Raw genomic sequence first — 25,172 nt, 5'->3', positions numbered from 1 at the left:
CTATCAAAATGCTCCCAAGCAATGCAGAATTCATAGCATCACCCCATAACCAGTTTTCTCAACAACTGTACTGCAGTTACTGTCTTAAAACTAATTATAATATTGAAATCCTTCAGTGATTAACTTGCAGATCATACAAATTACTGCCTAATTATTCATTCTCCACTTTCCCCAGTGCTACCAGTATTACTGAAATCTGCTGCTCTTGCATTCTAACCTGTACTGTAGCTCTACTCTCTATAGTGTAGCCCTAATTATCAAACCTTTGCTTCTTCTTGTCACACCCTTTCTGATTCCTTTATATGAATACACAAAATGGCGTAACCATTCCCATTACATACAGGAGCGTCTTAATCCCCACAGCTGACAAATGTTATACTTAGCAAGAGCAACTCTCAATAATCTGGGAGTACACAAGCCACGCAACATTGTGCAATAAGAAGTTTAAAAAGTATGTAACTGGTATCTTGTGTATATTGTATTGTTTCCAACACTGCACTGTGATAGGTTAGCTTGAATATATTACTCATAGTTTTACATCAGGGGTCATATCATATGGTCGAACTGCCATAATATCAAATGGCAGAACCTCAAAGTACAGAACATTGAACTGGCTTGTCATTGGAAAAACAGTATTTCTTGGAATTGGGCATTTGCCCTTTCCCCAGCATGGAGTGATCTCACAGTAGATGCATATATAATATGCATGAGGGTGTTAGGGTACAGTTTCCCATGTGGGTGGTCAGGTGGAGGGTGGGCCTGCCTCCTGCAAAAACACTGTTTTTCAAATTACTGGCTTTCCAACAACAAGTCGTTCGATGTTTTGCCAGTCAATATTATGGCAGTTTGACAGTACCATTGCCATTGACTTGTGGCTAAAAATGGTTCTTGGATCAGCCCATTTGCCTGTCTAACAGTAAAATAACTTAATGAATGAATTCAATCCTACAGGCTTAAAAAAACTCTGGTGTGTGAAGCTACTGATCTGCGTTATGTGTTTGTGTCCAAGTGCATAGTAGCCAAGTGCTGAGCCAGTCTCAGACTGTGTAAAAGGATTGGTCTTTATCTAAAATTTTACTGCCCCTAATCTGAAACATTATTTTGCATTTGAAGAAGTTTATACGAACTAAAGGAGTAAGAAAAACACAAAGGTTCCACATGGTTGATAGGAGGATGGATGGCTACATTACCATACATCAATCTCCCACTGTATGACTACTTACTAATGCATGTAGAATGATTTCCATTTTCATTGTGTATAGACATGTGTGGCATCACCTAACACTGAGGCACACTTAACATGCTGAATTATTGAAACCATGAGTAAAGGTTCTTGGAAGATTGACCATTAACACTGAATATTTATAAAAATATTTCTTCCTCTGAATCAGATCAGAGAATAAATAGATTAAGACACAGTACAGTGCAAAATGTAAGAAACTTGATAGTTTTTTATCTTATTAAGACAGTTCAAAGCATTTCTTTGTACACAAAGCAAAATATAATTGTTAAATTTTGTTGAGTACTTTAAGAAATAATGGTCTCATCTGAATTATTGAGCAAATGAAATCACATTCCTTACCTCCTATTTGAAGGCCCTAGACTGCTTGCCCAAATAATTTATTCTATGGTACCTGTAGAAAACCACTAGCAGCCTGTTCGTTGCTCTGAAATTTTGTCTGTTAACATAAATATTGACTTAAACTACCTGTTAGAAACACCAAGCTCCACTGCTGTCATTCCTTGCCTTCTGGTATGTTACGGTATTTTTTTCTGTCAGAATGTATATAGTGATACAGGTAGTATTTCTAGATACTTTCATAGGTAAAATGAATATTTCATTGCTGCATATTGTATTGCTAGCACACAATAAATGTTATTCTGAAATCCAAATTCTTCAGTATGTTTTTATCATATGTCTGTCTTCTTCCTTCTTCTAATTCAGGAAATAGCAAACGTTTCATGGAGGAACATTGATAACAAATAGTAGTGGAAAAACAGTTGTGCTTCATACTAAAGTGAACACACAAATATGCACATATTAAAGGTGATAAAAAAGCCATAATATCATGAGACAGTTAACTCTCCCTACAAAAACTCTACCTGAATACTGACTAAAAGTCCCACAAATTGTCCAGATATAGGTGCCTTTTAATTTGTGCACTGTTAGGAAACTGCATCAACAAAGCAACGCTAGTTTTGCAAGCAGAACAAGCGGTCCGGTAGTCTGTTATCTAGTCCTCTTAATTTAACTACTGCATCAGTTGGGTAATGAAGTTCACATCCAAGATATATCAAATCTTTGTACGTCAAAATATTTGGTAATACTTGTTTTGACTTCATACATGTTCTGTTGTAAACATATTTTACTTCATTTTCTTTCTCTTTGAAGATGAGAGAATATAGTTATGCCATACTTACCAGTGATTTATTTTATTAAGCAATATATTTTCCTAAATAGAGTTTTTTGTTTGTTTTCAAAATATCCAGTTAGCTAGGTAATCAGTCTTAAACCTGCTAAGCCATGATTTTTTTTTTCAGTACTGAAAAAGATATGCCCTTCAGAAACATGTAATGTCTGGTGGGTGCTACCCTGGAAGGAGTGACATTCTGGAATCTAGTGCACACGTTGATTTATAATTCCAGAATACCTGGCTAAATCACTGGAACTAGAGCACAAATAACACCTGTTCCTTCACATTGTCTTTGATATGACAATTTATGAATATGTTGATCATGTACACAATGGTCATATGATAAGGTGCAGTATTTACAACTTACAGTGAGTGTACTATAATACTAACTACAGTAATACACATGTTGTGAAAATACATTGTTTTAGAACTGCAAAGCATATTACTTAATGCACTCCTTAGGATCACAATGCGACTTTATTCAGTATGTAAATTACATGGAGCACTATAGAATGTGAGAAACTTTTATTATCAATCTGAAGAGTTTTAGTACTGAGCCCAGCATGTCATGGTTATAGCCATGATTTAGCAATATCTGAAGATCTGACTTTTGACAGTTCTTGACAAAAGTGTTCTGAACAAATGTCTATATACAGAACGTCTTTCATCTGTGAAATTAGTACCAGTGGTTGCCTATGGAAGGATCAATAAATTGATGTAAAGGTAATACTAGATCACTGGGAGCATTTGTAAAATTGACACAATCAAACCTTAAAATAAATGCACCAAAAAATGAAACTATGACTAAGAAAAAAATTTAAAAGAAAAAAAATGAACAGTTCTCTGAAGAAAATAGAGCAAATGGATGAAATGACAGAATGAGCAATATTTAAAAAAAAAGTAAATAAAGCAAACCAAATAGCCATGTTACAAACAATACAAGTAATGGAAGCCTTCAGATTTAAGAGGCATTTAACTTTAGAATACATTGGAGATTCTGGACTTTTCTCAGCTGACAAACTTATCCAACATTTTCTTTCATGTATGGTATCAAAAATTCTCATGACATTCCTCCTACCACTTGCACAGCAGCAACATTTCTTTTACGGGGACATATAGCAGAAAACTGGAGTACTGATTGCCTAACTTTAGTTTATACAATATTATATCTGGTGTAAAAACTGTGGAAGTGGAATTGCTATTTTAATTCATGATGTAAAAAAATGCTATTAAAGTATTTAATACATTTACTCTTCCTATAGGGCACCATATTGATTTGGGGGTTGTTAAAGACAAGTTTGAATAGTATGGCAATCATAAAAAGGATTTGCCATATATTTGTCATTTATTTTTCATTAGACCTCAAGGGTCATAGGAGTCTGTTGATGCCCACATGACTGAACTGAGGCATAGAGCTAAAAAAATTGGAGAGCTGTGTGATTGATTGCTGACAGAAACAAATATATACATAACATACCAAAGATAAAGTATGAAGGAAACTACTGTAAGTTTCAAAATTAACTCTGGACAAAGCAGTGAATGTGTGTAAAGCAACAGAAGTAAGTAGAATTCAAATAACTAGCATTCAGATGGCTTATTTAGCTAAGGATCTGGATGTGTATAAAATTAAAATTAAGCAGAAATCTTTTAACAATAGGCAGAAGGTCAGGTGCTAGTGACCCTGAGGGGTAAAATTCTGAGATGGCCAAGGCAATCTAAGTTCAATTAGTTGCTCAGGTGCTTGATGGCGCTGACCGTGGAGGATGGGCATGTCCATCTTTGGGAGGGAGATTAGATCAGAACAGGAAAGCAAACTGCTATAAGCCCTCAGAGGTGAGGCAGAGGTGGGGCAGCAAAGCAAAAAGTATCCTTGGTGTGGGTTTTAACCTCAACAAGCCAAAATGTGGTGGTATCCTTTAATACTGAGTGTATGGGAGCATGCACTGGCAAAGGAAAGGCATAGTGAGTACCTCCAATGATATTAGTAGCTCATCTTTTTGCCCTGGGGCATAGAGATAGGAAAACAGAAAATGGTGTCAGTGGTTGAAAACATACCTTATGGTTGCCTGTATAATGACTCCGCCTGTCAGCTTTCATTCTGTGTGGTACTGAGGTATAGTCTCTCATATTGTGGAATGAATGGAATGTTACTGATGTTGGCCTGAGAGTCACAAACAAGGGGGCAAAAATGACTTAGAAAAAAATAATAACATAACTGCTGAGGCACAGCCTGCTTCTGAGTAGCAGCAAATGAGCTTTGTAAAATAATGGGCCATGATTCAATTCTAAAGTGAAAATGAGAAATAAAAAAGAAACCTTCAATTTAGCAGTTACTATTTTCCTTGAGGAATGGCTGTCAGCATGATAAGAAGCCATATCCAGTGGCCAAAAAGAATGAAGAAAATACAGTTTGCTTAATCACTTCTCCAATGTTTAAAAATATACACAAAAGAGGAAAGGTGAGAAAAATCTTTTGACTTCATCTGTTGATGCAAATAAAACTGCTGACTGTTCAAATCCACTGATTTCAACAGTTCAGGGTCAGAAACTTGTGAATGTAATTCATATCTGTGTATGCTTTAGGTTGTTGTATGAGAGAGAAGTTCAACAGTGTTGTCACTGAACATTTGACTACAAATGAAAGAGCCTCACACTAAACTTTAATACTGGAGCTGAATGTAATATTGTAACTGAAAATGCAGTTGTCTTGAAAGGATACATATCTGAGACTAAAGCTTCACCAATTATAGTGGTCACAGATAAAAAAAAAACATTGAGTCAGAAAGAGCTGTGTTGTATTTTTAAATCAAAAGACTCTTTTCTCTGTTTCAGATTGTGTCACCGACCAACTATATTGGGTAGGCTGGCTTGTGAGCAATTGGACATAATTAAATTAATTCACAGTGGGCAGTCACAAGCACAGTGCACTAGACATCACTGTGCAGTCAGTCAAGATGAATATTTGGTTGCTTGTGAAGTAGGCGATTAGCACACTCACAGATAAATAATTTGCTTGTTTGTGAAACAGTTCATTTGTATGTGCAAGAACTGATTCTTAGAATTCTGACAGCAATGATTCACAGGCTCAAGAAGCACATTCAAACATGCAAAATACAATATGCAGTGATACTTGCAACCTAAATGTGGAAAAGAACATGAGTTCTTTTTCATTTGGCATTGCTGATTAGTATGCTGACCTGTATACAATAGACAATAATGACAAAAGTAATGCACTATGTAAGCATGCAAGTGTATTCTTCAAAGCAAAAAGTGTTGTTTTTTTTTCTGTAATTGATCCAGTCAATAATTTTAGGTTTAGATTTGATACTGAATATGATCTTGACTGGAAATAATATAATTGGCAGCTAAGATTAAATGTGTGCTGTCACCCTGGTTAGATGACTTGAAGACATTTAAAAGTTATTTAAAAAGAAAAAAAATGAAGAATCTATCATGGAACTGTGTCACATGAGCTCTTAGATTCTTATATAAGGAGTGTTTGTGAATGTCTCTCCAGTCTGATGAAGTCTGTGGTATGAGGCAAAAATGCTTACTGCATTAATGATACTGGCTGGATAGAATAACTTTTTTATTTTATCCTACACTCTTTCTGTGATTTATCTTTTCTTCTTACAACTTTGGACTATGTTTGGAAAGTTTTATTTGGATTTTGTTTACAGGACTTGATAGTACGTTCCAAGATGTTCCAAGATATTTTCAAAAGCACTGAACAAAATAATTGAAATGCAAATGCTAAAAACATAGGACACTTTCAAAATAGCCAGATAAAAATAAAAAAGTTCCACTTCTTTTATACATGAACTTCACTTTCCGTGGTTAAATTGCATGTGTTGCAAGAATTATTATTCCAGTCTGAGAAAGTGATTGAACCAAACAAAAATATTATAGGAAAGTATTAAAAAGACTTCACAATGTGCATTTGGGTGTAGTTATATGAAAAAGAAAGATCATTTGGAATAATGTTTTGGCCTGATATGTCTTGTCAAATAGAAGTGATGTTCAAAACATGTCATATTTGCAATGTTTCACATGAATAATATCAAAGACACAATTCCTCATGAAATAGCAAAAACAATGTGGTATAAATTAACTTCAGATTTGTTTTAGTTCAACGATAGACAGTATTTCATCTGCACTGACTACTACCCAAAGCCAGTTGATAGAGAGATGATGTTCATTGGTCACATACACTTTTTTATGGCTGTGCCTAATCTGCTGGTGTTGTTCATGGTTATGGACTGTTTGGTCACCTTGCCTTACTGAAGTGATGGTTTGGTATTGAATATGTCTGAATGTGGTCTGTGAATGTTTATTGCTCTCCATCTGACACAGAGCATTTGTGGATATCATGGAGACGACTTAAAGAATGGAGAATGTCATTTTTGTTTTTTATTTTTTATTTTGTGAAAATATTTTATTATCTTTCCTGGAGCTGGAAATTTTCCCAGGTTATAACCTAATAGTAGGAAATTTGCCTTAGAATAGTTACTAAATGTTTCAGGGTTAACAGAAGTCCTAGGTTTTATTTTTATTTAAAAGGAAACAGCTTTATGGTCCAACCTCACCTGAGAAGTCAAGATACTAAGGGGGGGGGGTACAGCATTCTCCCATGTTAGGGAGGATCAAATCTAGTATATTCTCACCCCATATGGACATATGAACTATGTCATCCAGGGGTATTTGTGTTGACAAAGTCCAGGAATCTCTGGGCCTGCACATTTGGGTCATGCATAATTCCCAGTTTATATGGGTAGTTAAGATCACACATGAATAAAGTATTGGGTTGAATGGTGAGGGGACCTCAGTAAGTTTAAGTATGTGTTATGTGTTTCCTGGGTTATAGAGGGTACCTATAACTTACAAGTGCATAATAGAAGTAATTGCTATGTTAAATTGTTAATCGCTATGAAATCCGATGTAACTACTGTCTGTTTATTTTACTGTGGAGCTTTTCTCCCCGGGCCTCCACTGAAAATGGACCTACGTCCAGTCGGACACTCCTGGTCAACAAATTTAAATAAATAAATAAATAAGACTTTGCCTATGGTGATTCAGAAGTGGAGAAGCTCAAGCACATCATCCTGTTTGACCAAACTTAGGGTATGATTGTTTTTAATGTAAACTGAGAAACTTCCACCCTTAGTCCCTGGTTGTGCAGCTGCTGGTCCATTTGTTGGGAAATTAGGTGGTTATCAGTATACATGAAGCAATTGCTGTATTGCCTCAGGATGTCCATGTCCACCAAGCTAGCCACAGAGATTACAGATCTTTATTATGTGTTCTACAAAGGAATGGTGTTGGAAATGTTTACAGCTTGGTTTGTTTAGGAGTATAAATTCCTATCAAGACCTCCTAAGACCATGTTTGAGGGGTGGGTGCTTCTCAGTGTGCCAACTAACTGCTCTCTGTGCAATTAAGTACTGAGGAATTTTCAGGAGTAGTTTTATTGGGAAAATGTCAGTTCTAGGTGCTTGCATCTACACAGGCCACTGATAACTACCAATACACGATGAGCAGCATCACACAAATGCAACAAATTTACTCAGACATTCACAACAACACTCTTTGGGAAGCAAACAGTGAATCCCAGTTCAGAAGGGGCTTAGTTACTCTCTCCTGACATGAGAGCAGACCAAAGTCTTCTTAATGTAAAACACTGTCTGGGCACCCAAAAAGCTCAAACTAGCCTAGTTACAATGAATAAACCAAGAAGAGGTGTAGGAACAAACATTAACAGCTAAAAGCACTAGAATAGAGCAAGAAACACAACAGCACAGATATCAGAGTAGCACAAGTAATAAAAAAATTAAAGTACAGTTTAGAACTATAGTTCTAGATATTCAGATCTGAATGGATCTGGATTCAAGACAACAATCAAATGTAATGGTAACAGCAAATAAATAAACTTTAAAATGCATTACTCATATGCAAACCTCTGTAAAATACACAAATATCACATCAGTCAGAGTATAAATCCAGATAAAGTGCAAACCAACACATAAAAGTACTCATCTAACAGTGGTTGCAAAAGGATTTGGCAGAAAATCTCCAAGAACACTGGCATGATAACCAAATGAGTGGAAGCTCTGAGATAATGAGCCAAGTTTATAAAAGTACAGAAACTCTCAAAACAATCAGTTGATCACAAGAACACTCTTTGGGTTTCAAACAGTGAATCTTGGCTAAGAAGAGACTTTGTTACCCTTTCCTGCCACAAGACAGCAGACCAAAGACTTTTTTCAGTTTTTATTTTTTTTTCAAGATACATTTGATCTTCAGTTTTTATAAATGGAAAATTATTAGATCATTTTGACTCTGTTTACGTGAACATTGGCTGCCAGCTTTTGGATACTATATGTTGGAATTACTGCTACCTTTCTTGGTTGTTATATTGTTTTGACAACATGTGTTGCCTATCTTTTGAGCTCCTGCTTGGGCCTGTTCATGGTTAATTGTTAATATTTAGCCATTTTATGTTACATTTTAACAGTCTTTGATCCCACATAGAAAATGGTTCATTGCCCAATTTAATTACTTTTTTTCTGCTACTTATTTAGATTGTTTTAGATATCATTGCTTCAGTTTGTGATTTTTAAAGTGTTTAGTTGATCATTTATTGATTGATTGATTGACATTTGATTACTGGGAAAGTCCAACTGGGTAGAAGCGCATTTTCAGTGAAAGCCTGGGGAGAAAAACTCCAAATTATTACAAAACATTTTAAGAACAACAATTTTACCATCTTCAAAAAATAAAACAAAAACACATGCAGTTTAAATAATTATAGCAAATTAGACATAATATAAAAACATTGGTTAAGAATTGATACAAGGTATATGACAATCATTTAATATTTAGAGACATTTTAGACAGTTTGTAGAGAAATTTAAGTTAGTGTAATACAAACAGGAAATGCAATATGAAGTGAAGGAAAGACAGGCTTATGGTATATTTAGAAAGAAAGTCAGAGAAGAGAATTAGGTAGCAGTGAGGAAGTAAGTGAAGAAGGGAGAATACGGAGATATAAGGAATGAAAAGGTACTTGTTCATATTTAGGGATATAGGTTATCCTGGTTTTGAGAAAGAACACAGACAAATTTTAGCTAGAAAGTCTTTCAGAGTAGTTTTGAAAGATGGGAGGGTGGATATAGGCCTGATGGATACAGGTAAGGAGTTCCAGGCCTTAACAACCTTGTACAAGTATAGACAATACCCAGCAGATTTGCTATATTTATAGACAGACAGGAGTTTTTGGTCACACGATCACCATGACCATCTGAGAACATAGTTGTGTTGAAAGCTTTTTATTGCTGGACAGGCAGATGGAAGCTGGCTAATTTTATAGGTGGTAAGAAATTGTATATATGTTAGGTGATGTGGCAGTTCTAACCAATTTAGGCTTTTCAGTGCTATACAGTGGTGGATTCTGAAAGGGGTATGTGCTGTAAATTTAGCAGCTTTGTTATAGCATTGTTCAAGTTTCAGTTTTTGTGAAGCCTGAAGGTTAGTAAGGATGGGAGCACCATAAAGAAGAGTGGGGAGGAGATAAGTAGTGACAAGTGTAGTTTTAGTTGGATCAGTGAGAAAGTTTTTGGCTCTGTAAAGCATCCCTAGTTTTTGATGAGTTTTTCTTATGAAATTTTGTATATGAAGGTTGACTATAAGATTATCATCCACTATCACTCCTAAGAGTTTGCTATGAGAAGTGACTTCAATGGTTGCATTATCAAAAGGGAGGACTTTAAATTTAGATTTTTCACGAGAGAGGGATTTAGGGAAAAAAGTAATAGTTTGGTCTTTTTTGAGCTGAGCACGGGTTATGAGTTATGAAGCCATGTTTCAGTGGCTGCTAAAGCTTCATGAGTAATTTTTTGGAGGTGTACCACATTGTCAGATGTACAAATGAGAGTGGAATCATCTGCATATTGTACTAGAGTGGCATGTTATGTGGAAGTATAGAGAGTGTTGGTGAAAATGTTAAAAAGGAAGGGACCAAGGAGAGAGCCTTGTGGCATACCGGTGGTGACTAGGAAGTAAGGAAAGAATGTAGAGTACCATTTTACTGACTGATACCTATTGGACAGGTAGCTTATGAACCATAGAAGGATGGGGTGAGAGAGACCTAGTGAGGACATTTGAAGAAGTGTGATGTAACAAACTGTGTTGAAGGCTTTAGACAAGTCTAGAAATAAGGAAGAGACTAGTTGGCCATTATCCCTAGCTTTATTGACAGTATCTATATAGGTTAGAAGAGCAGTACTAGTACTATTGGAAGGACAAAAGCCATGTTGTGTAGACGATAGGAGTTCTTCCCTCTCTTCGGCAATTTTTTTAAAATACATTTTTTAAGTATTTTGGTGAGGGGAGATAAAATTGCTATAGGTTTAAAGTTATTCATGTCTGTTTAATTTCCTCCTTTGTGCAGAGGGATAATGTGTGACTTTTTCCAGAGAGACAGAATGTCGGATTCCTGGACTGATTTATTTATAAGGACTGAGACAGGATAAGCAATGCTACTGGCTGCTATTTTTAGTTACTCACTTGGAAGGTCATCAGCTGAAGAAGAGCATGGTTTAAGTTTAAGAGCAGTTTTATATAGGATGTGGCCACAGGTTTGAAGCTGAAGATGAAAGTGGTTGTGGTGATATGTGGCTGTTGGGCAGGTTTGGGTTTACATGTTGAGGAATCCTTAGTTAGAGATGCTATACTATCTATAAAATATGAGTTGAACTGTTCTGCAGTTTCGAATGGTGAGTTATTGGGGAGGGGTTTGGGTTAAATTTTTGGCTGGGATGTAAGATTTCTTTAATGGATGTCCCAAATTTTTTACGGTTGTGTTTAACATTAGTTTGAAAGTTATTATGGTATTGCTTTTTGTCTTCAATTATTTGCTTTATTTACGATTGCAAAGCATTCTGAAGACTTCAAGACATTGTAGTGTTTTATATTTTGCCATTCTTCCCATGCTTTTACTCTGTCCTGCATTAGCATTTTACTCTTTTAGACAGCCAAATGGGTTACCACCAGCTCAGTTGTTGATGGGGATAGGAATGAAGCTACACTACCCTAGCTCATCAGTGTTGCTACAGACAGAAAAGTACTAAATGTCAAATTATTTATGCAAAGAGCTCAGCAGAAGCAATAATTCTATTGTCATGGATCAGCAAAAGCGTCATGTACTGTGAAGAGTAAATTAGTGGTCTGAAGACAAAAGTAATAAGAAGCTACTGACACCAATTAAAAAGCCTATATGCTGAAAACATGGAAGGACATAGCTCCACATATAACTATTTATATCAGACAGGACTGTTTCCAACCCTGAATCCACAAGTATGACCGAGAGCACCAGAAAGGTGCAGTTGAAACTAGGAATTGTCACTAATACCAGAGACTGTTTCTGAATTATACAGGTATACTGACTGTGGTCTTGTATCAGTCACTAAACATTTTCAGTGTCCTTAGGTTACTGAATTATTTGACTTGGATGTCTTACCAAACTTGGCTAAAGCAAAAGTTATGACTTCATTTTCCATGAGTGAATGGATTGTGTCCCAATAATGAAAGGAGAATAAAGAAAGTAAAAGAATGACTGTCCTGAGAACAAGAAATATGGGGGTGCTGGGGGGGGGGGCTTTCCCTCCTCCAAAAAAAAATACAATGTTTTATATTCTTTTTTGTAAGTTATGTTTTGCATGCTCTGAGACTGTTCTCAGCGCATGCTTAGTAGAGTGTCAACATTCATATACTGCTTGACTGTGCACTTTGTCAAAATGTCAATGCGTTGACCAGCTGCCACATCCCTTCAAATGCCTAGCATTTTGACCTATACCATAGATGAACCTGCAATGGTCAACTGTAGCGTAAAAGTAGAGATTGCCTGTTGTGGTCGGGTGTCCACCGAGTTAGCATATATAAGTAAAAGGGTGTGGAGGCTCTGTCCCCCACATAAAGGCATTTGCCAGCTTTATTTATTTTTTGTTCTTGGTTTATGTGTAGTAATATGGGCAGAAAATGATGTTAGATGGAATTTGTTGGTGTTGTGTAGTCTACAAGGTTTTGATAGGAGCTGTTCCTGAATTGTTACTGTGGGAAATGTTTGTAGAAGCCATGATAGCCTGAACTGTGATTATGTAGTATATATAGGGGAATTAAACTGCAGTAGTTATATAGGGGAATTAAATCGCAGTAGTTATGGTGTACTGCAGTTGCTGCAAAAGCACTCCTGTTGAGCTTGCTTTTGAGTGCTTTTGTGATCAGGTGTAAGTCAATGCAGTGGTGTGTTGTATTCAATGGGGTATGTTCAATGATGTATATATGAACAATTATTGAGTATTCATATATGCATAGATGTATGAGTGTGTAAAGCATTCATGATGATAGATCAAACAATATTAATCCAGTGGACAAATGTTTAAACAAATATCACTATTAGCCACTTTCAGAGAATAACAGAACAAGCTTTTTTGTCCAAGAGAAGCCCCACCCTCTGCAGTCCCCATGTGAGGATAGACACCCTACTCCCCATAACTATGCCAATTCCACAGTCGTGCAACAGTCAATGATCGGTGAAAATTACTTTCAGCGATATCTCATTGTCGGTCTTGTCTATCTTATCGCATTCCCATTTGTATGTATGTATATATATATATATATATATATATATATATATATATATATATATATATATATATACACACACACACACACACACACACACACACACACACACACACACACACACACACACATGTACGCGCACGCACGCACACACACACACACACACACACACACACACACACACACACATACGTACGTGCACGCACACACACACACACACACACACACACACACACACACACACACACACACACACACCTTTGGCATAAGGGGAAGGTATGTAGAACATCATGTGTTTCTTCTTGCTCTGTTGTTGGTATGTTAGTAAAATATTCATCCAGACATTATTGTGGGTACTTGTATTTTGCAACAGGTATGAAGATTTGCATTTGTAGCATGAAATTCAACATCTCACTTATTACAGTCTCTATGGGACACTAAATTTTAACAAATGTCTCTGGTTTCTGCTCAACAACTTTCCATCCTTAATACAAAAAACAAAAGAATTTAGCTATTCACACTTCTTAACAAACATTCCTTTTGGCTGGTTTTCTGTAGATCTTTGTTGTACTTTCACTATACCACTTCTCTTAAAGAATATATGCATCTTCATTTAAAGAATATATGAATTTCCATCTTTTGTCACAATAGAACTTTTTGTCTCAAATGTTTGGATTTCAGCCTGTCTTGTACTGTAATCAAGACATAATTCTACACTAAAGCAGATGTAGTCAGTCATCCTATTCTTTGTAACCCTATCAGTAACTGAGTAACTGATAGACCCATGCCATGCACAGGGGTATTTCCAACAATGCTGTATGTAATTAATATAAATGCCACTCCTAATATTCTGAGCTGTCTTCATATTGTTTTTCAGAACTTGAACAATCCTCTCAGCTTAACCATTGGACTGTGGATAGTTCATGCTAGAGTTCACATGATGAAATTTACATTTATTTGAAAGTCTCTTGAATTGCATACGTCCATATTGTAGACATATGTTAGTTACAACTATATTGTATTCTATATCTTGAAAACACGATGTTAAAATGAAGTGATAACACCAACAACTGTGTCCTGAAACTTCACAACCTCTGAAAGTTTCAAACAGTAGTCAATGCATCATAGGTATACAAAGTCTCTAAATTAAAACAATCTGTTCAGTCATTATCCAAAGATAAATTATTTCATTTCTGGACTGTTGTTATGATATGCATGCGCATAAAACAGTCATTTACTTCTTCTTTAATTTGTTTTGACCTACCTGGCCTGACTCACATATTGTGCTTTCTATGTGTTCTCTTTAGACTTCACAATTTCCAAATGTGATTTGTATATTCTTGCCAGTATCTCTTTCTTTAGATGATTAGGCACCATTACCTTACCTGCTTTAACATCAGATCATGTATGCAGCTTTATTGTCAAAGCCTGTCACTACTTTTTATCTTGCATACAATTTCCTCTGTGCTTACAAAATATGTCAACAAATAACTAATTATTATGACTTTACTCTAATACATGTAATCTCTTCGACAATATTATTTACTTTCATTTTACATACCTTAACAAAAATCACATAGCTTCTACAGATTTAACTTGTAACAGGACATTTATTTTTTTCCTGCTTGAGGGCACACCTGCTGCAAAAAAATTCTGTGATCCATAATTTACTGATTTAGTCTTCTTGCCAAAAGCTTTGTGAATAATGTTTGACTTCTTTTAACTTTTTAAAGCATTTCCATCTTTTAAGCCACTGTATACACATTCAGCTCTACAGTGAGCTATTCCAGTTGTGGTGCGGTAATTTCATTCACTCTGCATATATGCTATTTTACATTATATTAAATCGGATTCTTTCTATAACCTTCCTTGTCTGATCATCTCTGATATCATGCTTGATTCAGCCACTCAGTAACAAATCATGTAACTTACCAAAATCAGTTATTTCACTTTTATTCTAGTTTACCGATGTAAGCATTGTTGGACTTTCTGGGTCCTTGTGCCCTTGTGAAGACAAAATGGTGAATAAATTACAGTCTTTCATAGTTCACAGTAACTCTGAAACATTTGTCTCATCACTGCATTATATACACACAGGCATACAGAGACGTGCACACACACACACGGCTACATATGTGTGTATATATACACACTCTCATGACTACACATGCGTGCGTATATGTGTATATATATATATATATATATATATATATATATATATATATATATATATACACACACAGTATATATACACACACACACACACACACACACACACACATACATATATATATATATATATATATATATATATATATATATATATATATATATAAAAGACCATGTAAGTACACAATCAAAACAGCTCTGTGGAAATGAGGCCATGTTTTTGATTTTTTAATGATTTTGTCTCATCTATCATAAATCAGGTTTAGCTTACCAAAGTCACACTCACTGAACCATGCTTATCTTAATGCACTAATCAAATGCGTAGCTCACTAAAGTTTTTCTTTGGGCCTTCACCCCAATATATTCCCTCTGTCGGGGAGACTCCTCTGTACCCTCCACTAATATAGCTATGTCTGAGGATATCAAACCTTAGGGCAAGTTGTATATGCCATATGTGATTTTTCTGGCCATCTTAAGTAGACACTATATATATATATATATATATATATATATATATATATATATATATATATATATATATATATATTACAGTAAAGATTTAGCATTTCCAGTTTCTGTTCTTATGATTTAAGGTTATGGTTATGGTTAATGTTATGGTTAAGTACTTGCAGTATGAAATTGGGCTAAAGTTATGTAGCCAGAAAGGCACAAAGTAATTTGTTAAAGGAAGTTTCATTATTTGCATAGCTCTCTGTGATAATATTTATGGCAAAGATTTGGTGATTACCTTAACACCCCAGGTGAGCCTGTAATTGGTCAATATTAATCATTGCACTACCCTGGTAAACAAATATGAATACAATACAATAAAATAAAATAATACACAAGTTTTTAGTTACTTATTTGTTTACCGAAAAAGCCAGAACATATTCCAGGTCTAACAGAAAGATGACGGAATTAAGTAAGTATGTGGTCCAGGTGAACTGTAAAATAAGCCGGTGTAACAAATAATAAATGTAATAAAATGTAGTAAAACACACACATAAATACAAATAACATGTTCCCCAATAAAACTCATAATACCAGACAGGTAATAAGTAAAGAACATGAGGCACAGAACATTATATGTTGCCTGTCTCTGTAACAGTCTACTGTCGGATCCACAGTAATGGATCAGAAACTTATTAAAGAGTTAGGGGCAGGGTAATTGTGTAGCCTATGCTTTGGGTACAGCTGGAGTGTGGATGAGCTCTCTTTCATGTAGAATACAACACGTGTTATTAACACACAAAACCTTGGCTATCTTTTTTGAATTTCGACTACAAGTTACATACTGCCTATAAATTACAGTCAACAGAATTATAATGTAATATAATAGCAGAGAAATGCTTCTTGAACAATGTGTTAACAGTGCTGTTTTGGTTTTACTAACTGATGTTTACTTCTGAAACATTTCTAATTTCACAGAATGTGAACTCGAAATGAGTGTCCTCCATAAGCATCTGAAATATCTGCAGGCAAAATATGAAGAACTTAATGCCACAGAACAACATCTCACAACACGCATGACGGTATTATTTTATTTTATTTGGTTGTTTTCCAGGGTAGAGCACTGATCTCCATGAACCATTTTCAGACTCAGCCTGGGAGCAGTGTCTGGTTAAGTGACTTGCTCAGAGTCACATAGTTGGGCAATGGAGGCTGAGGGAATCAAACCTTGCACCACTGGACCACAGCAAGCAGCTTATTAACAGCTTCTCAATCCTATAAGCCAACTGCCAGATGGGTAGGCCAATAAGTATGAACCCATTAACAAACTACATTGCTTCAGACTGAAATCAAAGGACTTGTAAGGGTATGCAATCCACATAGATAGCAGAAGCAAGTAATGGAGGCAGGCCTGCACTAGTGCACTACTTGCATGACCAGTTGTGATGCCAACAGATCCGAGAATGCCCAGTGTTGCGCTGGACTGGCCAGTGGCAAAGTCTAAGAACTTCCCATAAGTTGACGCACAGCATGTGCATGGACCAACCCTGATGACCACCGAATGGGCTGCCTCTGTTAAAGTAGGGGAGTTATCAGACACACAGATGAATCCAAGCCTACCTCCATGCTTCGTTTCAGAGATTACTTTGACTATGTCACACTATTTTATTCACAAATACAGTGATAATATGCCATTAGGGAACACAGTGATAGCCCCAGAGCAGGTAAGGGTGTTCTCTTTCAAGAAAAGGACTATGATCCACATCTTAACTGGGGGACCATAAGTGGTCATGGTATAAGAAAACAACAAACAAGCATGTTGACGTAGGACCAACCATCCAAACTTAAACTTCTTAAGAGCATTATACAAGCTTAAATCTAAGTAGTCCTTGAATTTCAGTTCTTAAAATATGCGACAGAATGGTAAATAGATATTGTGCCTAATGTCTGTACATATAAGCAGACAAACATTTTTTCATATTTATTGTACTGACACTAAGTAAAGCTGAACACTTGGCAAGTCCTTGTTTTCAGGGTAATGCAAGAGCAGCAAACAAAATAGTAGTGTCAAAGTAGGCCGAGCAAAGTTACAAAAATCACGTTTCATTTCAGAAACTAACAATTATTTTTACTACAACAAATTGCTTGATTATACAGTTTTCATGATGACTGAGCTTATGGTTTCGTTCCTTAATAGCTCACTGCACTCTTGTGTTTCAGTAGTATGTTGGTAGCATATTTCCACAGTACCATTGTATCACAGAGGTGTGGCGTAGATAGTAGTTTCACTGCTGACTCCTGATAGAAAATACAATGCAAAAGTTAAATTTTTTAAAGTAACTTGCATATTATATAATATTATCACAATGAATGCCAGCCACTGTTTTTTGAGTGATCTTTGTACAAGTCACATCTAAGAATCATAAAGTGAAAAGAAAGGGCAAAATATGTAGGCTGGAATTCATGTGCAAATTGAATAGTATGCACCGAGCACATGACCTTGACTTGGCCACTCAGATTTGTGCTACAGTGCAATGAGCTCAAATATGTAGCAGAAGATATATACAAATAACTGCATAATGATATGCAGATAAAACAGGTTAGTACAATGAGATTCTAATGCTATGCAGATGTATGTAAGGTGAATATAGTCATCATTCATAGTTGCATATAAAGGAAATTACACAATTATACATGCCTGATTACAAAAGGGCAAAATGCACCACAACTTTTATTATTACACATAGCAAGAATCTTTTACGTTGCACTGTACAGCAACATAATTTAATACTTAGTGCTGACAGTTTCCACCAATTTGCACAAGCTGCCATCCATAATCATTATAAATGTTGCTATTAGTGAGTGACATACCTCAATTTCACTAATTGATTATATATCACTTTAGAATTGAGTAGTACATTGTACGAGTTGTGATTGGTGTGTGCTGTCCACAGAGGAATCATCATCAATAGAAATAAGTGTCCTTCCCATAACTGTGGTAAACAAGGTATGTACAGTTCTTCCTGTACTGAGTACAGTGAGCTTTAGAGACCAAATGGGAGCATGTACGGTATTTCACATGCATCTGCATCTAGAGTACTCAACACGTGCCTCATCATAATGCTTCTACATATGGATGATCATATATGGTTTCTTAGCATGCTACTGAGGGAGCTAATACCACGCAAGCCTTCTACAGCATCATCTGCCTCTCTGTGGTACTGAGTGCCATAGACTGCACATATTTTCAATAAAAGACCCACCTTATCCATAGTCACAAAGATTCATGACCAGGAATGGCTACCATTCTGTGAAATGCCAGGAAGTGTTAGCTACATGTGATATCATAACCAATGTTTTCACACAGCTTGCATGCAGTACTCATGATTCATATATCATATGATCATTTGAGGTTACTAGGCTAATGGCCTTAGGGCCCTTACAAGCCTAGCCAAGTTCAACCTATGTTCCAAAGGGTGCATGGTTCAAGCAGACACTAAAATCAGCACCTATTGTCCCTGTCCAACAGGGACACAGGTGGAACCCCCAGGGTGAATTTCCAGTTACCCATCCAATCATCCAAATTACACTTTGGCCAAAGAAGGGCTTTGTCTACATTAATAGGAAGCTTGTTCCAAAGGTGGGGCAACCTCTGTGAGACAGATCTGTCTCTCCAGCAAGTTCTGTTAATGTCACATACCAGGTTAAGATCCTTTGAGCCAGTGACCTGTGTGCCATTTGACTTGCAAATGTGCAGCATTTCCATTACAGCTGGGTCAGAGATTGCTTATATGCAAGGCACAGGTCACCTCTGAACAGTCTGCATGACGCAGAATAAAGTGACAATGATTTCAGTCTGCCTGCATAAAACAGATCTTGAAGACCCTGAATTTTCTTTGTAAGGATCCTTGGTGATCTCTGCAATTGCCGCAGATGTTTGGAAATGAATATACCAAAGGGAGCATTATATTCTATTACTGGCCTGATGAGGGAAAAGTACAGGGGGTTTATGACCTCTTTTTTTTCTGGAGGCAATGGCTTTACTTATGAGATGGGCAATATAAAATGCCCTTATTACCATTGTGCAGACATGGGAATCAAAGTTAAGGTTACTGTTGATCTATGTGCCCAGATTTCTCACCACTGACTGTGCTTAGGGTATTGCTATTGATGTGGTAGTATGCAGGAATATCATCCTTGCTGAAGGGAATGATAATGCATTTTATTGCATTAAGTTTAAGGCCATGACTTTGGTACCAGTCATTAGTCTGCGTAAGACTTTCCTGTAGGATGTTGACATCACTCCCAGTTTGAGGTCATCAGCAAAATTTGTCACCCACAGTCCTTTAGTTTTAGCCTGTACTTCAGAGAAGTAGATTCCAAGCAGTATGGGGTCCCAGAATAGATCCTTGTCAAACACCACTGGTTATGAGTCTGCTACAGGAGGTGAAGTCCCCTATTTTGACCGTATGAGTTCTGTCAGTGAGCCAGTTTGTAACCCACCTGACAGTATATGGTCTGATACCCAGCTGAGTGAGTTTATCAATAATGCCTGAGTGGGGGATTGTGTCAAAACCCTTGGCTAAGTCTAAGTAAACCATTTGTACAGACTTGCCCTTATCTAGGGCTTTGGTCACTGTCTTAAAGAAGTCCACCAAGTTTAACAGGCATGATTTCCCTTTGACAAAACCAAACTGGGTGGGGTCAAGCATTTGGAGAGTTCCTATATATTTGTCAGTAAGGTCCATGATGATTCATTCCATGGTCTTGCAGAAAAGGCTGGTCAGGCTAATGGGTCTGTAGTTCCCAGGGTCCATGGATGCACTCCCTTTGTGCAATGGGATGGTGGTAGCTGTTTTCCATTCCACTGGGACAAAGCCAGTGCTTAGGCTGTGATTGAAAAGTGTGCCCAATGGTGATGCTAATTCCTGTTTTAACCAAATGTAGAACACAGCCCAGAATGTTGTCTGTTCCCACACAGACTGTGTTTTTGGCTTTGGTGAGGGCATTTAAGGCTTGCTCCTTGGAGATACTAGATGGTGGGACAGGTGTTAGGGATGCTTTGGGGTATATGTGGTGGGTTAAGGGGAGTGAAGTTTTCAGTGAACCTGTCAGCCAGCAGGTCTGCCATATCCACAGGTTCTATACATGTAGTACCATTAACTATGATTTCAGTGCAAATATGGGCCTTACCTTTGAGGTTATGGATGTAACTAAATAACGCCTTGTGATTATCCTTAGTTAAGGAAGCTAATCTGGATTCATAGTTAGCTTTAGAGGACTTCACTAGGTGTCTTATCTCCTTGATTAAATTGAGGAGGGAGTGTTTCCAGTTTTGAGACTGTTCCTTCCTACTCTTAGACAGTAAATTTCTTTCTCTTATTGTGTAGCCTATTAATGGCAGGTGTCCACCAGGTAGGTTTGTTTTTCCTTGAAGATCTTGCTTTGGCTCTATCAGGTATGGCAGAGTCAATATAAATCTACAGGTACTCGTATAAAGCACTGATGTGTAGCTCAGCATAGGTGTCTGTTCCATCAGTGGGGGGAGGTGCTATGAAGCTATTTATGCTGTCACATAGGAGGCTGTAATTGGCCTTGGAGAAGTTTTTTAGTCTAGTTGTTGCTAGGGGGGGGGGGGGTCTTGTGTTATAGTTACTTCTAGCAGGACAGATTTGTGGTCAGATTTCACCAGGAATGGCCACACACTGGATGTTTGAGCCCCTTGTGGGTGTATCAACCAGCTGGTCCAGGGTATTGGAGTTAACAAAGTCCAGGAACCTTTTGGCAAGTGGGTTAAAACACATAGAATTTACCCAGTCAATGGATGGTCAGTCTCCACTAGAGCATCCCAGTCAATTAAAGTCACCCAAAACCAGAGTGTTTGGTTGTATCTTTATTGACTCAGGTAGATCCAACTAGGCTTTGTGGATGTCCTGATTCATGGAGGGGGTCCTGTAGCTGTCACTGACCTGAAGAGGGATCTTACCTACAGTCAATTGCACCTGAATTAATTCAAGGGAATAGTGCTGTTTAACCAATCTAGAGGTGTATTTATCTTTAATGAGTATTGATACACCATCTTAGTTAGTTCTCATGCCTTCAGTTTGTGGTCTGAATGTGTGAAAGGAAAAATAACATGGTATAGCTGGGGTGCTGACTGCACAAATGTCAGCATCTTCCAAGGTGAGGACTGCTTCCAGTGAATGGAGTTTCTGGTTTAGACTCCTGGCATTTATCAGCAAAACTCGATGGTTGTTTTTAGAGTGTATTTTTACATCGGGAATTTCGTTCTTGTGACATTGCCTAAAAAAGGCACTATGGGGGTGGCAAGAACCTTATCCAGTAACTGGAATCCCAGGAGTGACATATGAAGACCATCTCTGGCAAAGTATCAAGGTCTGAAGACTATTTCACCCTAGGCTGACAGATACTGGATCCCCTCTGAATGACACAAAAAACTAAGTCAACTGTTAAAGTCTATCATATTCTGTTTGTATTGAGGTTTCATCATAGGCAAAGGTAAAATGCTGCTTAAGGCTGGGGACATACCTGCCTGAGACACATAATTAGACAGCTTAGTCACGTCTCTCTTCATACAGTCCAGTGAGGTACTTCTCAAGTCATTCACACCAACATGGACTATGACAGAGTCATGACAATGCCTGTTGTTGAGAGACTTGAGTGTGTGTATGTGATGTGATGGATGCTGGTACCTGACAGACTGCTGACCATAACTTTTTCCTTATCCATCCTGGTGAGAGGGACATCTGTGAGTCTCATAACTGAGTCGCCTATGACTAAGATGTTTATTTTTGTGTTATGCCTTACAGGCTTGACTGGTGAGACACTGGTATGTGATATATTATGTGTACTATGTTCTGCAGAGGATGTATTATGTGAACCATGCTTGTGTTTGTGTTTCTGAGGTCTCTGATGTTTAGGTAAGCTTCTGGTAAAGACCTCAGCATATGTAGGTTTATGTGCTGTAGGTTTGGTAGGTGCAGCAGGTGAGGTGCGCAACCTGACAACCTGCTTTTTATAAGGCAAACTGACTGCTGAGTGAGAGAGCCTGGATTCTAGGTTCTTGGTATAGATGTATTTCTCAAATATTGAATTTGTGTGGGTTAGAAGAAGTGGGTTGTCAGTGTACATGAGGCAATTCTTCATTGCCTCAGGATGACCATGTCAACCAGACTGGCTGAAGAAACTGTCTGAAATTGTCCATCCAGAAAACAGGGAGAGGACAGAAAGGACCAGGTAAAGTACAGGACAGGAGAAGTGGACATAAAATACAAAGGGCTAGTGGGTAGGATCTGTGTTGGTACCTCTGGAGCTTTGCTGAATATATCACCTGTCAGTGAGGGAGAAATTGCACACACTCACAGATGGAGCACCATCAGAGTACTAAGGGAAAATTTGGAAACACAAGTATTTGCATCTATAACCGCCAACGGTGCCCACCACTTCTCAGCAGTGTGCTGTGTGCAAACATGGACAAATCTGTGCAAACATGGTGCTTATGTAGTAAACTGACAAATTAACCAATATAAAAGATCAAAACTGAGCCCTGTTCCAACAATCTTCAATCAGATGAGTTCTAACTGCACACTATTGCCACTAGAGCACAGGGGAACCCTCTCCAACAAAAGATGGCCTGGTTTAGTGCTCAAGTTATACAAACAGAACTAGATTTACCAGGTCTGAATTTAGTATGTACTACAGCAAACAAACTGCAACAATTTCAGAAAAAAAAAACAGTTCAAATAAACAGTGATGTGGGAAAAATGCACTTCAAAAGTGCAATACACAATAAAAAATCCAACTTAAGTTTTGCAGAGATCAGCAGATGCTTTAGACTGATCAGATAAATACAGCAGGGCAGGAGCTGGTCACCAAACTTTGTGGAGCTTTGCTAAAAGAAGTGCAAACGTACAAATGTGGTGTTTATGTAGCAAATGAGAGCAAACTGATTTAAACAAATTAAACAATAAAAAAGCTCAAAACTGAGCCCTGTTCGAGCAACCTTCAATCAGATGAGTTCTAACTTCACACTCCTGCCTCTTGGGTGCAGGGGAACCCCCTCCAACAAAAGATGCTCTGGTTTAGTGCTCAAGTTATATGAACAGAAGTAGATTCAGCAGGTCTGAATCTAGTCTATGCTACAGCATACAAAGTGCAACAATTTCATAAAAAAACAGTTCAAATAAGCAGGCACAATAAGCCTTCAACCAGCATCTTCCCACTCAGAAGGGCAGAGTCTACCCTCTCCTCCCACAAGAGGATATTCTTTAGATTTGATTCTTTAGATATTAGTGAGAGATAGGACACAACTGTCACAGCAGCAATTTGTCTTCTGGAACCGGACAGGAAAGATCTCTCACAGATATCTCACACAACCACACACTTCATCTTGCCTTGCTGTAGTAAGCAACTCAGCACACTTCATCTTGCCTTCCTTTAGTATGTAACCAGGGAACAGTAATTATTTAGTCAGTCAGGAAAATATAGTGAGATTAGTTAAGTATTGTTTTTCTGCATCTGTGGGCATCTGTCCAAATGTGTTATTTTTTATATCTCCTGTAATTGAAACTGGTGTTTATTGTAACTAGATATTCAGTAATCTCATGTTTTCTATTTTATTATTTATTATTAAATATTTCTATACCTTTCATTGTGGCTGGTCTTTTAAAGAATGTTTTTAACATCTTAAGAGTACTTATGCATATTTTAGTTACACTCTGGCCACTCCTGAAAGTCTTGCTGCATTGGTCAAACCCTACCATTTGTATTACTATTTATTTTACTCAGTATAATTGTGTACCTTTGTAAGAGCCTTAAAGTAGCAGACTAATTACCTTATAGTCTGGCAGGGGGCACAACTAGTAAATCTGTGCCAGCCTTTCCTAGGTGTGTGTGTGTGTGTGTGTGTGTGTGTGTGTGTGTGTGTGTGTGTGTGTGTGTGTGTGTGTGTGTGTGTGTGTGTGTGTATGTGTGTGTGTGTGTATGTGTGTCAGCTACTTGGAAAAGGGGACACAGAGCACCAAAACGGTCAGTGTGGAGTCTTATTTGGGGCCTGGAGAGAGACAGAGAGTCCAGCCACGGGTCTGGAGTGTGCTCCCTATGTGCTGTTTAGGGAAATTGTCCTTGGTGCAAAGAGCTACATCTGAAAATACTGTGTGAATCCATTTTTGCTCCTAGTGGCCATCCTTCACATGTGTCAATAGTGAGGATTGAGGATCCTTGATTACTAGCCCGGAGTAGGGACAATCGCACAAGGCTACAATGCCTTTCACATGTTTAGTCCTCAAAATGAGCATGAAAAAAACAAAGGTGGAAGTGTATCAATCTTCATTAAATCCAAATACACCTTGAGAATGGTAAAACAGTATGACTCTCTCTTGAGCTACTCCAGATCTAAATAACTATATGCAAAATACCCTACCACATTATTGCTAGCTATAGGTCCCCCACTCTGAACCAGGGGAAACACACTGCCTGTCT

The 25,172-nt window shown here is 37.4% G+C and overlaps 1 protein-coding gene across 2 annotated transcripts in view; it reads left to right on the top strand.

Annotated features, from left to right (window-relative positions):
* The window catches only part of LOC122796298 (genetic suppressor element 1-like), a 471,843-nt gene that overhangs the window by 424,860 nt on the left and 21,811 nt on the right, over positions 1 to 25,172 (top strand). For both annotated transcript variants that reach the window (XM_044064664.1, XM_044064665.1), the window contains one exon: positions 16,650 to 16,753. In XM_044064664.1, coding sequence (XP_043920599.1) covers positions 16,650 to 16,753 — 104 coding nt within the window. The remainder of the gene's footprint in view (positions 1 to 16,649; positions 16,754 to 25,172) is intronic.

This window comes from Protopterus annectens, chromosome 3.part0 (genome assembly GCF_019279795.1).
Source record: "Protopterus annectens isolate FY-2018-M chromosome 3.part0, PAN1.0, whole genome shotgun sequence".
NCBI lineage: Eukaryota > Metazoa > Chordata > Ceratodontiformes > Protopteridae > Protopterus > Protopterus annectens.
The sequence above is the reverse complement of the archived record's forward strand: the minus strand, read 5'-3'. Positions and strand labels throughout refer to the sequence as shown.